Source organism: Calidris pugnax, unplaced genomic scaffold (assembly GCF_001431845.1).
Source record: "Calidris pugnax isolate Ruff unplaced genomic scaffold, ASM143184v1 scaffold50, whole genome shotgun sequence".
NCBI lineage: Eukaryota > Metazoa > Chordata > Aves > Charadriiformes > Scolopacidae > Calidris > Calidris pugnax.
This window is the reverse complement of record NW_015090780.1, coordinates 4,864,566-4,881,746: the sequence shown is the minus strand read 5'-3', so window position 1 is coordinate 4,881,746 and position 17,181 is coordinate 4,864,566. Positions and strand designations below refer to the sequence as shown.

Genomic DNA, 17,181 nt, shown 5'->3' with positions numbered 1-17,181 from the left:
TTCTAAATCAATACAGGCCTTGTTGCTAATTACAGCTATTACTATTGCTGCTCATTACTAAGTCTCCAAAGGCTATACTGGATGTGGGCGTACGGTAAGAGATCTAAGCATGTCTTGAAAACATTCCTCTTTGAAGAGAATTCTCAGAGCATAACGGTCTAAAGAACATTAACAACTACTTTTTGGTTTTGTCACATTATTATGTATTTGGAAACTAACAATTAGAAACTTTTTGAAACAGGATTTATATAGCTTAGTGCCAAGTCATAAGGAAAAAAACCAATCAAATCCTGTATTAATTATATACCAACTGTAAAATAACAGCGGCTTTATATTATAAAATATGGTAACTATTGAAATTGACTTCTAATGCACTCTTTTCTGTTTTGATACCCCTACTTACCTTGGAGGAACCACCTCTGCATTTTTGTTGATGGTTATTGTCATTCAGAGTCCTCAAAGTTCCAGGAAGTTGCTGTGTTTTGTACTTGCTGACTTTCTCCTCTTCAGATTTTTCTTCCAAACCTGGTGACAACTGACTTTCTGGTACCAGAACCTATGTTGGATTTTTTGGATTTGTAAGTTTTGGGTTTTTTTTAAATTTTTTATTCAATATTTGGATTTTATTATGTTCTATATTTATACAAACACACAGAGAACAACTTCTTTACCCTAAGTAACACATTCCTCACTGTACATTTTGATCAACTTCAGAACTGTAGCTTGAAAAGCATCCAACCTGTTATTTTTGCTAACGAGGATGGGTCATCAAATCGCAGCTCACACAGAACTTCCCCTGTGTACACTTGTCTGTGTACACTCTAGGATTGGGATATTACTCTCTCCCTAAACGTACAATCCATACGTACTAGAAATCACTTAACTGATATGAGAGTTATCTTCACTCACTGGCATTTTAGAAGTCCTTGTTTTTATGGTGAATGATCATGAATTAGCTAATACTGAAACTAAACATAAAAAACCAAGAAAACAATCATCTCTGTAAACTGAAGTAACATACCTGTGATCCACTTTCATCAAAGACGACATGTACAGTTGTCTTGGCAACCGAGGCAGACTGCTTCTTGCTGAAGCCCTACAGAGGCAGGAACCACCAATGTAAAATATACACTTTGCTCACTTATTTTAAACAAGAAACAGCAAGAAAATATTTAAATCAGAGATCATAAGTGTCTGGAATTGGATTATAGGGGAAAACAGATTCCACAAGCTCACAGCAGTTCACTCCTCACAAGTTCCTCAGCCAACCCGAGCTCAGGGCAGTGATTTGTTACAAGCAGTGAGGAGTAAGCTACAGCTTCCTAAACATTTTTTACTAAATAAGTAAATTCGTAAGAGTGTAAATTTATTTCAAAATGGGATAGCTATGAGTAATTTCTGAATTATCTGTAAGCATCCAGTTCTTGCACTTCTGGAAAATTATATATGCAAAACTTGACTTCAAGCTATGGTGATCCTTTTCCAGCCAGTTAATTTCTGTTGCAATTAACTTTAAATTTTACTGAAGCTTAACGTATTATGGCAGAAATGTTCTGTAATGGTGATGTTAATCAGAAACTCTTGGTATAAACAGATACCAATAATCCCAACATTTATATGGCACTGAGACATTTATTTTGAATCAATTAAAAACTATTTTAAAAGATGTTGAAATCTTACCTTACATTTACTTAATCCATAAATCTTTCCGACTACATCTTTGATTTCCAAGATAGAATCAAAGTATAAAAAAAATTTCTCTCCTTCTTGACTCCCCACATTCATTCGGCTTTTGAGATCTATTGTCAATAATTTTTTTGAATCTTTTTCTGGACAAAAACAAAGTTTGAAAAGAAGTTTCATTACGGTTTAACAACATCTCATATAATGTTTGTAAATACATGAAACTTACTTGTATTCTTCAGTTCACCCATTAAGATGTACATTTTATTTAATTCACTCTAACCTCCCATCAATTTTATTAGCAAAACAACTACAGATTCCATCTTTTAGACGCACTTATTCTGTATACTAGCCTGTAGAATTTTCTTTGAAGGTTATTTACTATAGCTGCAGACAAATTATAGATATTTACAAAGCTATTCTAATGCGTTTAATAGAAATGTTATTGAATGTCATTGTCTTATGCTAGAAGACATTTTTAAAACAACGATTTTAATAAAATCACACCTGCATGCCTAGAATGGAAATGTAACCGCAGGGCGATTTTATCCCACAGAAACAGTACCTGTAGTATTTTAAGTGAGATTTTTGCTTTGCTGAGATCTGAGTCAGTACTTTATGATTAATCAATTTGAAAATCCAAGTTAGTGTGTAACAAAAGGTCAGCTTTTTGATTGCCAATACCTTCAAGGCTGTACAGATCTACCTCTTCTTCTGGTATAATGACTGTTTCCCACTGATGATCCTTATACGAAAAATACATATTTTTAAAGATAGAAAAAGCATTATATTACCATTTAATGAAGTGCAGTGATCAGAAAGTTATCCAGTGGGAACAAATTTTCAACTTTTTAAATCCTGTGTTACAAGCAGTGACAATGAACCATACGCTCCATTTATAGCGAGCACTATTTCAGAAGAGCTTTGGGAGAGACATTCATCTAACAGTTGAATTTTGGCTACAAAAAGTATAATTGCAATCTTGTAATTGGCTTCTTGTCCACACATTAAACTGTTTGCAAACATTATTAGAAAGTCATTACATAGAAAGTGTTTGATCTAAGCACGTACACCAAATCCAGCTGCCTCTGTTCTCCCCCCCCCACCCTGGAGGCACACGGAACTTACACGTGTCCACGTGGGGGAACAGGCTGGAAACACGCGAAACACGTGAACCTACCGCCTCAGAACAACCCCGTAGGACAGACAAAGCTCAGCTTACTGTGTCATCTGCTGCCACATAGAAAGATATACTTCTGCTACCAACATTGAAATCAATCCAAAACTCTTCAAGATTTTCATCCAATGGGATCTGTAGCTAAAATGAAAAAAAAAAAAGAAGACAAAAGAGCCAAGAGCAATGATTTATAGCAGCTAACAGGCTTTGTGTTACTGACAAACTTTAAATACATGCACATCTGTATACTCCTGAAAAAAAATAATTTTCTTAGTCTGTATTTTGTCTTAACTAGACATTAAAGAAATTCTTCAGCTGTACAAATGAAGATCTGTGGAGATATGGTAACTCACCTCATAATCATCAAGAGCTGCTGATAAACACGGGTATGTAAAAACCCTGTAAGAAAAGGATATTTTGTCAAATATCCTGAAATGCTGTAAATAAATTTTGCATTTCTGAACACAGCAACTGGGTTGTGTTTTCCGCCCAAAACTTGTGTACTTTAGAGAGTAAGAGATCGCATCAATTGAGACTGCACTTCTTCCCCAAAGGAGGTAACGTGGAATTTCATATATCCTCCCAATCAGAGCAGTGCTCTCAGAGCACTTGTCAGTGCATCCACACCTCTAACTTACCCTGCTACGTTAGGCACAGTGTTCAAACTGCACATACACCTCATACAGACACACCAGGCAATCTCTTGGCTGTCATGACATACAGAAGTAACATGCAGAGCATGTCATCATAGAGATAAGAAAAAAGCTCGTATTTTCTCCTCCCTTTCGTGTCTATTTCTCTAGCAGATATTCTCACTAATCATTATCTCCATGTAAATTTCCTAAATCAGTAAAGGAATATATACCAACAGATCACTAGCTATTGTTAGATGATGTTTATTGAATTAATGAGCATCTCAGGATTTTGCAACACACCTAAAGAGAATACAAAAAATAGTTCCTTATGAGTACTTAAAGGAAGCATAGAAAGGTTACTCCCAACGAACAGCCAAAAAATCCCAAAAAGAAAATAATACTAGCTTTACAAAACTCGTTTTTACCTTCTTTTGTCTCCAAGCATGCCATTCACCTGGTTAAGAAATTTTCTGCAATCCTATTAAAACACAGAAATTTCTTAAAGAATTGTAAACCAGAAGTTTACCTCCCCGGAAACATTTTTCATACGACTTACTGTCTCAAACTCAGAATCTTTAATTCCCTTAAATGCGTTGGACACAAACTCCATGGAGAACCACTGGCACGCCAGCTCTCTTCTTTGTTTCTCTGAGATCATTCTGCATAAAGCTTCTGTGATGGCCACTTGCAGGTCATAGTCTGCAGCACAACACATTGCACAGGGATATTAGTTCCAAAGACACCACTGATGTCAAAAAATTATTAGTACGTAGGAAATGGTTATAAGCAGTGTTGACTGTTTCAAATTACGTACAACTTCATATCCAAATACATAACCCCCAAAGGATATCTAGATAAAGAACTAAGGGAATAAGGAAGATGAAACAACTCATGTTTCACAATGAAATTTCAACCGGGCTTCCAAGGAAGGTCAGAGCAACACCAGGCCATGGCAGCAACCACCACCCCTCAGCTGGAAACTGCTGGATGGCAAAGTGCTCCCTGGCAGAAGTTACAGTACTACTGAACACAGCCAGCACTTCACTCTCCTCAAGGACTGACTTCCTCGTGAGCTTTTGGTATTTTAACACTTATATTCTAGAGCAGAAAAGCACTGGTAACTTCAAAGGCTTAGGCATACACTGCATATATCTGAAAAATTCCAGCTCACAGATTGGTTTCGTGCTGTGTTTGTCAGAGGACTGTAACTGCAACATTCTGCAGCTTCTAAATGCCCTCCCTGGATTTTAAATTTGTCTGCATGTCATTTTTAAGAAGCTCAACACTAAACTGTTTATTAAGTCCCATGCTCACCTCCAGCATCCAGAATTCTTCTCCCCATGTCACTCCTGCCAAACACAGTAATGTTTCACCAAAAGATGGCAGCAACACAAAGCACAAAAGAAAAGTTTAGTTAGTGATGAGCTTTATATTTTTTAGACAAAACCCCGATTCCATTATCGGATTCAAAGGGGTAAGTCTGTTATGCCAAGGATATACATCTGAAAGTATGACTGGGGAAGTGAATCACCTCATAATATAATTTTTATTCTATTTGTTTTTTGAAATACCATAAAAAAAATTCCCAACATGAATACTTTGTCCTTCCAGAGACTGATTCGCTCTGCTTAACACACTTTCTTTAAATATGAGTTTAATTATTTTAAGACAACTGGGATGAGAAGCCCAACTCAGATGAGGAAAGAGGTACAGTTAGGCTTGTAACGGAGAATAACCCATGAGAGCCCCTGCCCCAGGGGCCACTACCCCGGGCAACACCACAGCAGATGCCAGAGTGAGCTAAAGAGGGACCAATCTGCACACTTTATTAACAGCCTTAGTAAAAACTGCCTTTCCAGCAATGCAAAGGATGTCCTGATACAAAAATTATACTGAAGATTATTTACATGACAAGCAACATTTCCTTTGTAGAAAATATCTTTTTCCTGACATCTCGAGGCATGTTGTCAAGCATTAAATTAAGTTTTCTTACTACCTAAGAAAAGTGGAAAAAAAGGGAGTAAGATGAAATATCAAATAAGTTGTTAAATTTTAAGTTATTTTTACTTTAGGCCCTTGCAATACACTTCTTACCACTGAAAAAAGGAACATGCTTAAATAATGGCAAAACAAGATAAGACGATGAGTTCTATCTGATCTTCAAATTTGTTCATCTTAATATAACTACCTCAATTTCAATAAATTACATTAGCTTTGATATGAACATCCTGTTAAGAGGATTATGTTTCTTATTTGCAGGGTTAAATAGAGAGAAAATACTTTCAAGGCTAGAGGTCTGTCTGCAGTCAATTGCTGAGCTAAAGTCTACCTTAAATTTGCATTAAAAAGCCTTTCCTTTGGGGACACAGCCTTTACAGCACACTTTTTTGTAACTTTCCCTTTCTTTAGAGAGGAAAAAACACCTTGACAATCTGAGGCTACTAAAATAAATACAAAAAATTTCAGTATGCTAGAAGGTATAAACATTTCCTGCAAGTACCCTTCTTACAGTTTAATACAGCTTTCTCCCCAGAATCTTAATGCCACTGTTTTGTGATTTAATGTCCAAACCAGAAATTATAGGTCAATAATCTGAAGAAAAAACCCCACCAGCCCCCAACACATAAATGACAACAAACAATATAAATGACAAACATTCCCACAGAAGCATTAAATCATCCTTTTAATACTATTCTCTTTTTTCGGTAGCATCTGTACAGTTAAATCACTATCTTCACAAAGTCTGTTAAAACACTAACCAGAAAACTGTTGCTTAGAAAGAATAATGTTTACCTCCTGCTGAACATAAATATTAATTCTTCCATCAGCGATGAGGGTACAAATTCTCAGAACAAAGTTTTCTAGTATTTGCATTTTATCTAATGAACAGAAAAAAATAAATTAAAAAAATTGTCAAGAATGTATTAGGTTACTCATCAGTGTTCAGAAAAAGATTCATTTTCATGTAGAAATAAAATATAATCTCTCTTCCTTTCCATACAGCATTACCGCTATTTAAAAATAAACACCTTAAGCTTCATGGTTCAATGTAAGACAGAATAGTTACTTCAATTTATAGTAAATATGGCTCTTTATGATGTTTCTATTCCTATGAATCACTGTGTAAGTCCCCTGGGCACGAGATCATTATTTTAAAAATATAATCACATCAGTTCTATAACTAAGATCTCCAAGATATAATTCAGACCCTGGAATTTATCTTCCCAGGGACAAGATAATTAATCTTTCATTTTGATCGTGAGAGCATAATGGTCTGCAGTGACTTTCTGCCCACTGAAAGGGAAGAGCAGCGTGATGTTCATGACAACACAATCACTAAAGAAGGACCACCCTGCTGGGCTGAGCTGTGGCAGCAGCTTAGAAACAACGCTGCCCTTAGGAAGAACTTGGTTCAGGTGCCATGTCTCAGGAGAGCAGACTGTCCTGCTTCTTTGTTACTGACATCAGCAAGTTACGGGGAAATCTGTCAGCAGAGAAACCTCAAATTAAACAATCAAAGTTCCAGCTGACATTCAAGCTTTTCTCACATGAATGAGAAGTGCAGTCCTTTGTGCACAGAACAGCCCTCGGGAGGGTGAGCCCTTTCCTGTCACAGCTGATCCCCTGAGCACAGAGATCCAGTGCTGTATTTACATCAGATCACAAAACTCTGCAACACCCTGATTGTAATGCTCTTCTCAGAATTACCTTGCCTCTGGACAGCTCCACTAACAGTAAGAGTTATTTTAGTGTTGATAAAGTTTAAAATGTCTCTTTCAGAACACTTTAACTACCATATCTAGAGTATCCTTTTTTTAAGCTCACCTTCAGGTCTGCTATCACATACAGCCTACAACAAAAAACAAAGCACATCATTGTGATACTGTAAATATTACAGCATAAAAATCAGGTAACATGCTCCTAAAGCAAGTAATCCAAAAGCATTTAAGATTTTTTAATTATTTCATCTGCATTGAAGGAAATTAGAGACTTCTAATATCAAGTGTAGTTTCCCAAAATTATATTTCAGTTAAATTTATGGAAACTATTTCCCCAAAGACAAAAATCTTATAAACTTGGGATCCTTCCTAAGTAATTTATGTAATTAAAATTAGACCAAGATTAATTTTTCTGTTCATTGAACATTTAAAATTTTAAAAAACCTAACAATGTATTTCATGATGCTAATAATGAACAGAAAAGGAGTACGAATACAGGCAAACCATCCAAGAAGACTTATAATCAATTTCAGAAATCATTGTAACATTAACTTCAGAAGGATTTTAAATAGAAACACATTTGGAAGTCTTTTTGTTGCAAAAGTAGTAATAATTATCTTGACAAATACACAGATTGTATTTCATTATTAGCTTATTCTTACCAGCAGCACAATGCAGAAATCTTCAGCCAGACTTGTAAGCATGTCATTCTTTTCATGTCCTCTGAGGATCAAAATTCCTTTTACCTTTTCAAACCAATTAACCATGTAAAGGAAAAATAAAACTATTTTAATAGCATGAAAAAGGACAATAGTTTTTATTATATGTAGATAAAATTACACAAATTATACAAAGATTAAAACAACAGCAACAACATTTCCAGTCTGCTGAGTGTACTTTAGCCCCAGACAAATTTTTCACTCACGCTAAACAAACTTAGGTGATTTCAAACTAATATAAGTAATTTCTGTAGCTGACTTGCTAACACAAGAACTAGAGATCAGCTACAACTGCCACCACAGAGCAAAGAGCTGAAAACAGACAGAGGCTGAATGAACTGTGTTTGCAGGTGTGAATATAAGCATGAAATTATCACCACATTTTTTATGTTAAAGCAGCTGAGAAGGCAGTTGAGTAACACTCAGCTGACATTGCCGGTGATTTTCACCAGCGAAATCTCTGGTGAAAGCAAGAAGGAAGTGGTGTCTATTTTTCAGTATATGTTGAGTTACAGATAATTAATACATTTAACACGTAGGTTGAAATAACATCATCAGAATAGCACTATAATGTGGTGAAAGAACAGGTACGATACTGCTGTCACGAGTATTAACAAAAAACAATCACTGAATTGCACCAGGAAATTCCAATTCCTGACTCAACAGCAGGACAGCGAGCTCATATAAAAAGATATCATCTTGTCATAATTGGTGTAAGCATATCTAAATTAACTATAGATCACATCATTTGCAAAACCTTCACTGTGCTAGAGCAGCATCACTTTAGAAGTAGCCACTTGTCAAAAAACATTTAACTCTGAATAATGTTCAGAGTTAAATGTTAGAAGTTGTATGAAATTCTTAATTCAGAAACAATCAAATATTAAGCATTATTTAGACATGGTTTATTTATTTTATTTTTTAGAAGTTCAGATATGCTTTATGGTTATACTTATCCTCCCAATGAGACCGTGTTTTATCATTGCTGGGAACCCATCTTCTCCTGCTATGCTGACTTTTTTCCCACATTTCTGAACAGAATTTAGCAAAGTAGAAATGCTTTTGACTTCCTGTTTGTCAAGTTCCTGAAATTGAAATTTTAACATGAGCTTTAGAGTACAGTTTTAGAAGAACCAGTATTTAATTAACCAGATGCCATTTTGTTCTCAAAAGCCAACTTAATTGCAGCTTGAAGTAGAGATTTAATTCTTAAATTTTATTTCAGTTTTCCAAATCAACTGCTGGTATAAACCAAGCCAAATGAAAAAACAAACAAAACAAAACACCTTTTTCAGACTATTACAATGACAGTTTAAGTGATTCTGATGTAACAAGTACATTACCCGACACAGAAGCTTGTCTAATTTGTTGACAAACTGTTTGCTGCATTTGTGAGAGACATTTTCACAGTCTTCTGTTGCCAGAAATTGTTCTAATAATTGGAAATCTTTTTTTCTTGTAGCTTCATCAATTAACTTTTCAAACTATCAACAGTAAAAGAAAACAGAGCAACTGTATGACTGTATGCTTAACACTGATACTTATTTAACAAGATTTAACGTAGATTTTACATATTCTAAACAAATATTCTGAATCATAAAATCACTAAATGTAAAACCTGAAGTACAGAACACCATATCTGTTATGTTAATCATGCAAATACTTATTCATTGAGTTTTTAATTATTTGCCAGTTTTCCTTAATGGATGTTTTTTCTTTCCTCATATTACAAAACACTTAGCACTAACCTATCTCAAAGGAAAATTTTTCCTACCACATTCTTTGCCACACTGCCAATTTCATTTGTAATTAAACACGGGCAAGAGTGCTTTAAGCTAGTAATTAAAACAATCAATAGACCTATTCAGGTCTATAAGGACATACCTGCATCTCATTCCTGGCTGCCATTTTCGCAACTCATCCACTGGGCTGCGGGAGAAAGGAACAATCATCACTGGACCAAGACACAAGTCACTGACATAGCCTTCCAACAGGTTGTGCAAACACATCAGTTACCAGTGAAAACAAATTCCAAAATTTGTCAGTACTGTAAATACTACTTAAGGAATTAAACTAACTGTGGATATAAATAAACATCCTTTCACGGATAAACAATTGCTTAAAATAAACGAGTGGAAGAAGGGTGAACCCTGGCGATGGAGGGCAGAGGGTCCCCCCACAGACTGAGCCACCCCCTGTGCTGCCCGGAGCAGGGACCCCAGCAGCCCGGGGGGCAGCACATCTCCACTGAGACAGATGATGAGGTCATTTAAGAAAAACGTGATAAATGCATGAAGGGAAACAGCCTTCTTAATTACACATGCAGTGATGGCTCAGAGATGACTATTACCACCACAAAGCATGAACTCAGAATCTTTTTTTTGTAAACGTTGCCTTAATACTTGAGAGCAGACAATAGTATTTCCTTTGAGAGTTAACTTGTAAAAAAAACCCACAAACATTTTCATGCTTTGTATAAATTAACCAACCTATCACATGCAGTTTTGGTCTCCTTGTCCCATAAACTACTTAGACAATGCGAAATAACAATTAAAAATAGGGAACGACTTTTGTAGCAAGCAACTGGGAACACACACTAGTCACGTCTGTATCCCCAAATAACACAGAAATAAATACTGGGGGGCGGTGGGGGGGTATTATTTTTCCCAATACAAGAATCCAGCAGCTTACGCTGAAGCCTTTGCTATCACCTCACAGGCCTCCCGTCTCCTGCCTAGTCAGATAGGCCAAAGAAGAAAATATAACCCCCTTCCAGGTGCCTCCTTCTCGACGGGGGACTGAGACCTCCGCCCCCAAAACACAGGGAGCTGCTGGCATTTCCCCCAAGAGCCTTGTTGCCGAGAGGTGCAGGCCCCGCAGTGCCCCCGCCTCCTCAGCAGCGGGGCGGCAGGGAAGCCCCCCACAGCATGGCGGCCCTCACCTCACCGCCGGCAAGAAAAAAGCGCCACTTCCCGCCGGCCAATCACTGCCAGCGCCGGCAGACGGCAGCCAATCACTGCCGGCCAGGGCACCCGGCGGACCAATCGCCGTCGGAGGTGCGGAGCGGGAGGAGGGGTTTCTTCATCGTGAGGTGCTCCCTGCGCACCTGAGACGGCCTCGCCCAGCCGCCGCGGAGGGGGCGGCGCTTTGCCGAGGCGGTGCCGGGGCGGGGGACCGAACCGGACCGGGTCGGGCCTGGCCTGGCCGGACCGGACCTCGGGGCGGGAGGCAGCGGAGGAGCTGCCCCACAGCCGCGGGGTGCGGCTCCGCACGGGCGGCGGGGGCTCCGTGGGGCGCCGGGAACCCCCCTGCGGCCCTGGAATGACCAGCAGCGGCGGAGCGCACAGGTGAAGAGTCGCCTTTCACAGCAGATGAACCTGCGGCAATTGTAAATAAAATAACAACACCGGCTTTCTAAATAGACAGGAAGAAGACAATGCTGTAAAAGGCAAAGAAGCTGTGCAGAAAGTATTTGGAAGGTGGCGGCGGTGCGAGGCGCGGGCAGCCCGCGGTGCGGGGCCTGGGGCGGGCGCGGGGCCTCCGCGCGGTTTTGAGGGGAACCCGGGGACAGGACTTGGCGTCGGGAGCTCGGAGCAGCGGAGCGGAATCTGCCATCAGACAAGGCAGAAGTCACCAAAAGCCAACGGGTGTTTGTGGTTTCCCTGACCGGTCGCGTCATCCCTCACCCGCCAGTGTCAGTGCTGTTTGGTTGCCAAAGGGAGGTCAGCAGAAAGCAGAACTTTAATCAAATTGTGCATTAAACAGTCTGGGACAAACAGTGAAATCATCTGGGCCACAAATGTGGCAGCTCGGCTGAAAAATTCCCGAGGCAATGGAAACCAAACTGTGTTTAGGGCAGCACCACGTGTGGGCAGTAGGACCATCTCTGGCACAGCTGCCCTGGTGTGTCCAACGGAGAAGGGTCAGAAGTGTCGGTGCCAACAGTTTTAATACCAAGTGTCAGCTGAAATAGCTGCAGATCTGAGATCATGAGGAGAAAGCCAAATCAGGAAAGGAGTCAATACTAACATTAGACTTATGTTGACAAATGACTCATCATTTACACGCGCCGTCCTGGTTCTTTCCCAGGCAGTGCTGTACAGTACATACCACATTGTATTGAGCACTGGTGATGCACTAAATTAGGTACCATATGACTGTTAGCATATTACTATTACTACAAATTGTATTTATCTTACAAAGAAAAAAGATTCCAAAGAAACTGAACCTGAAACCCAGCCTACTTTCCTGAGTGTGTTGCTCTGTGACAGCTCAGCACTAAGTTGCGTCATGAATTTTCTTAACTGTTTTTTAAACTGACAGGAGTACTATTGACCAAAACAACATAAAATTGTGAAAAGCTTTTATTAAAATCTTTTGTATTACAATAGCCATAGTTTTATCTTTTTTAATTAATTAAGCCCTTTGCAATTGTACAACTCTCCACTAAAACAAAATGACCTTTTGTCTAGCATATGTGCTTTACTGATATACTGTGTAACGTACTTCATTCTGGACATTTAATCAGGAAAGACAACCCCTTTTCACTGACATGGATTCCATATGTTTCTTTAAAAAACATGCTTGAAAGAACCTTGAAAATGTAGACTACTAGACATTAATTTATTGTATGACTATAACACATACAGGTTTTTAAAAGTGCATTATATGGCAATAACCCTTGTGAAGAATTCACTTTTACAAAATCCTCATTATAAGGGAAGTGCTCCATTTAAACACAGTGCAAGCAGTCAAGTTGTCCTGAGAATGTATAAAGGTGGACACAAGTTTCCGGCAGGTGTGTATGACCACTGCTCAATGGCTTCATCCTGTTTTTGTTAACTAGAATCCTTGATGGTCACTGCTGAATGTGACAGGAAAGTGTAAGTGCAAATGCCATCGTCCTGGCAGCAGGTACCAGTGTGATGTGTGAGGGTTTAACACCTTACCCAGTGATCCCGCGCGGAGCCGTTACAGGGCAGACCTGCTCCGCTCGCAGTCAGCAATGCCAGACACCTCCTCTACTGACAGCTGCCATCAGCTCCTCTGCAGCAGTGCAAGACACACAACGGGAGAAACAGCAAACTTGGAAAAATACTTCAGTATTCAAGATTTTGCACATGGAAATACCCTGAGAGGTTGCAAAGGGAAGACAATACAAGCCAAACTCACCAAGACATTAATTTCCCACCTCTCTGACACCACGGTGTACACATTAACCTTTAGTCAGAGAGTGTTACCTCGTCTGCCCTGCCTGCAGTAACACCCATCTGACATTTGCTACTGCACGAGTCTCTCCCAGAAGACGGCAACAGCCTCTTCCTGCCAATAAGCCAAGTACTGCATCGTAAACTGGTGTCAAATAGTCTCACGAGAGAGGGATTTTTAACAGTGTGCTGAGAGGCAATTCAGTGTTTTTCCTGATGGAAAAAATACAGAAATTTGGGAGGGAGGGAGAAAGAGGGGGGAGCAATACTTTAAAACAGTGCTTTTATGCAGCGTAAGTGCTTCAGTGTGTGTGTGTGTTCTTACTTCAGTGACAAGCACATACAATGCCACTTCTACAGACTTTAACACCACTGGATAAACTTCAGTGGAATTCCTTAGAGAGAGCAAGTTTCACCAAAGTTCAGTTTCAATTCATGCCAGGAAAGATTCTCCTGCAGCCACGGAAGGTGTATTTCTGCTCATCTGACTTGCCATCTACAGACGGGCAGAATTTGGCACAACCCACCCCACTGCTGAGAACTGGGAATGGCACTGCTGGTCCTGCCATGTCCTCCCTGTGCCCAGCAGAGGTGACACAGTTTGTCACAGCCCAGGTGATCTGCTAACTACAGCCAAACCAGCGCCATGGGCTGTGAAGAGCACAGGCTGGGGGGTTCACAGGGGTTATGTCCTATATTGCCCTATGTCATTTAGTCACACGAAGCCCACCATAGGAGGCAAAAACCCTTCCAATCAGGGAGTGCCCCTCCCTACAGAGCTCTTGTTTCTGTGCCACGAGGAAGACTAGACTTCCTCTTCACTGTACTGATTTTTCTAGGAGACAGGAGTTGCCACCAGGCTGGTAAGGGTCACTTCTCTAGCCCAGGTACAGAAAATAGCACAGGTCTGAAAGCAGGCAGCATTTTTCCTCTCTGTAGCAGGCAATCCCACCTCAGCCTCGCCTCCCCCTGCAAAACAACTTCAACTTAAATGTTCAACCTCACAGTGCTCCGATACAAAGTTAAAGCAGACAACACAGTCAGTCCTGAAACTGCGGTTTCAAATAGGACTGAGTTTTCTCAGTGCTCTGCAAGAGATGCTCAGCAGCTCATAGAATTGTCAGGTGTAACTTCAGTTCCTTTGAAAGCCAAAGACAAACGGAACCAGGGCAGCTTCTTCACTCGAAAGCCTAGCTTTGCTGAAGGGCTATCACAACTAAGGAGTAACATTGAGTTGCCAGACACATGAATTTTCATTGGGTTTCTGCACTTCCAGAATTGCTCAGTAGACTTTTTGGACTAATATATAGTTGGCTGTGGGTTGCTTACAACTGTGATTTTAAAAACAACTTGTGATTTTGATGAATAAGCAGCAATGCAAAATAAGATGCCTGAATAAGTGGCCTGGTTTTCATAATACAATCCTTCTAAAAAGCAGCTCTTCTAATACATGTAGCCAGCCAGTTTTGAAAATTTATGCTACAAATTTCTTCATTTATAAATTCACCTGTTTCAGGTAACAGTCCAAGATCGTTAGCATCATATAGAGCTTTGAGATCTTCAAATGTCATTGCAACATTAGCAAAATTGCTCTAGTTTCCCTTAGTAAAAGCAGGTGCCAAGGAACAAACAACTCCTGTACCACCACCTAGAGAAAAAGCCAACTTGTGCATCACCTGAAAAGCTGAGAACTTCACCTGCCTTACACAGCCCCCAGGAACAGTCAGTCCTGCTGCCTACACCAAACACTGGAGATAAGAAAAAGCAACCTTTTTTTTTTTTTTTTAAAGGAAACAGTGGGCCTGATGGGACATTTTCATTTATGCTTTGCTCCTAATAACATTTCATTTCCAACCCAAATATTAATGGAAGTACTTAACACGGTTACAGTCTTAATAATAGAGATATATATATGTAAATACAAGTACTTCCCTACAGTGCCTGCCACCCAAATTATGCATAGATGGAATAGTGCCCAGACTTGGTGAGATAGTTAGAAACAAAACCAGTAAAGCCACATTGCCCATTTAGAAAACAAACAGTACGAAATGGTAAAACAGATCAGTTAGAAATATTCTGTGCAACCTTGAATATTAATAGCAACATGAAGTGTGTTGTTTTGCTCTCTGGTAGCCTGACAGCATCCCTTGGAACCATTCTGCACCGATTCACACACCACAAGAAATCACACGGGCTTTCAGCGGATGTAACTCAATACACGTTTTGGCCTTTTTCACTTTCTGAGAGGTTTAGAACAGTTTGTACGGGCCATTGGCTGTTTCCCTGCCCTGCAACGCTTTGCCAGGTTTGGAAAGGAAGCCTGTTGCCATAGGAGCAGAGAGCCTGGCCAAGGGCCAGAGTGCCACCCGGGCTGCTGACAGCCTGCTGGTCGCTCAGATGAAGTGGATCCAGCTCTCCTCGCACTCCCTGGGCATCTTCAGGGGGTGAGTCCGGCAGGTGAGGCTGTAGTTTTGGCCTCTGTTGTTATCCCAATACTCCCAGCCGTTGACTTGGTACCTTGCTGCAAACTGGACTACAGAGCAGAGCTGCAGGAGGAAGGGAGGCACAGGGAGAAAGAAAGTGAAAACATCAACCTGCCCCTGCCCGTTCTTCTCAGGGATGCTGCTGTGCCAACGAGCACACACTTCATGGAGGCTTTTCCAGTGGTCGAAGGTGTATCGCACAGACACCTGCTTCTCAAAGGCGACGTTGCGAACCTGGATGGTGCCACTGAGCCCCAGATCCGAGCTGGTCACTCGTTCAAGACACACCTGCTGCTCCTGGAGGCGGGAGGAGAAATCCACGCAGTCTGCGGGCTGCTGGAAGTCGGGGACCAAGCACTGCATGGTAAACTCCAAGTCTGAGCTGCTGCACCAGAGGTCTGAGTTGATGGAGAGCCTGGAAAGGACGTGCAAGGGGATTGATGGGTCCTCCCCAGTCTGGAAAACCTTCACTTCAGTGAGCTCCAAGCCCAAAGCATCAGCAAATCTCACCCGGTTCATACGACTCTGGCATCCAGGAACTTGACACGGCGCGGCCGCCCGCTTCCATCTTTCGGGTGATGTGGGCAACGACCTCGCTCGGCGGCGTATGATGGGCCGTAAGGCTGGGTCACAGCTGGAAGAAGTGCTGCTCTGGAGGTTCTTTGGCTGGGGGTCCCCCTTGGCTGGGACACTGCTCCAAAGGGTCGTGCTGCAACCCGTGTGGATGGCTGGGGGCTGCTGCTGCCCTCGTCCCAGTGCTCCTTCAGCCCGTAACATGTTCTGATAGAGATCAGAGAGGTAGCTGGGGTTCCTCCGAGGACCACGCATCTCCATTCTTCACCGATGACAAAAAGTCAGCAGGCAGTAACGAGCACTGCCTCTCTGAAGGACACAACTGGGGAACGGCAGCCAGGGGCAGGATCTGAGGTTATTGCACTGGATGCAGCAAGAAGCAGCTGGAAGAAGGCAGCCTGCTGAAGGACGGGGGGAAACCTGGGAGCTCTGGAAGCGTGCTGTGGGGAGATGAAGGCAGTCTCACTCACTGGCTGGCACCCTCGAAGCCGCTGTGCCGGCTGCTGGACCCGCTGCTCAGGCTGGAAAGGGACTCGAGGCTGTCACCCTGGATGCTGGAAGACCCGAAGCTCTCCCGCAGGCTGGAGACCGACTGGAGGCTGTCGGGCTGGGCGCCGGAGGACTCCAGGCTGTCGGAGAGCTCTCTGGCTGCCCGGGGGCGGCAGGCTCGGCCCTTGCAGGTGGCGAGGGGGGGCTGCAGGCTGTCCTCGCAGACGCCCCCCGACGCCACGCTCCCGCTCCAGCAGCAGGGACACTCCAGGCTGTCACACTGGATGCTGGGCGACTCGCGAGGGCTGCCGAGCCCGGGGAAGGCCTGGAGGCTGTCGGGCTGGAGGGAGCCGGAGCCGAGGCCGGGGCTGCTGCAGAGGCTGGAGGGCGGCCGGGGGCCGTCGGGCGGGGCGGCGGCAGGCTCGGCCCCGCAGCCGGAGGGGGAGGCACCCGCCCCTGGGGACTCCCCGGCCCTCATCTGCCGCACGCTCCGGTC

At 41.9% G+C, this 17,181-nt stretch overlaps 2 protein-coding genes across 2 annotated transcripts in view; both read right to left on the bottom strand.

The window, feature by feature from the left end:
* Positions 1-17,181, bottom strand: part of SYCP2 (synaptonemal complex protein 2) — a 117,139-nt gene that overhangs the window by 15,959 nt on the left and 83,999 nt on the right. Inside the window, 16 exon segments of the mRNA XM_014956087.1 lie at positions 404-556; positions 1,022-1,096; positions 1,681-1,829; positions 2,368-2,428; positions 2,906-3,001; positions 3,214-3,259; positions 3,921-3,973; positions 4,052-4,194; positions 4,810-4,844; positions 5,403-5,491; positions 6,289-6,374; positions 7,321-7,345; positions 7,877-7,981; positions 8,890-9,018; positions 9,277-9,417; positions 9,818-9,862. Coding sequence (XP_014811573.1) covers positions 404-556; positions 1,022-1,096; positions 1,681-1,829; positions 2,368-2,428; positions 2,906-3,001; positions 3,214-3,259; positions 3,921-3,973; positions 4,052-4,194; positions 4,810-4,844; positions 5,403-5,491; positions 6,289-6,374; positions 7,321-7,345; positions 7,877-7,981; positions 8,890-9,018; positions 9,277-9,417; positions 9,818-9,841 — 1,410 coding nt within the window. The 5' untranslated portion in view covers positions 9,842-9,862.
* On the bottom strand, positions 12,280-17,125 carry PPP1R3D (protein phosphatase 1 regulatory subunit 3D). The gene has a single exon (XM_014956135.1). The coding sequence runs from the start codon at positions 16,455-16,457 to the stop codon at positions 15,534-15,536; it is 924 nt and encodes a 307-aa protein (XP_014811621.1). The 5' UTR covers positions 16,458-17,125; the 3' UTR covers positions 12,280-15,533.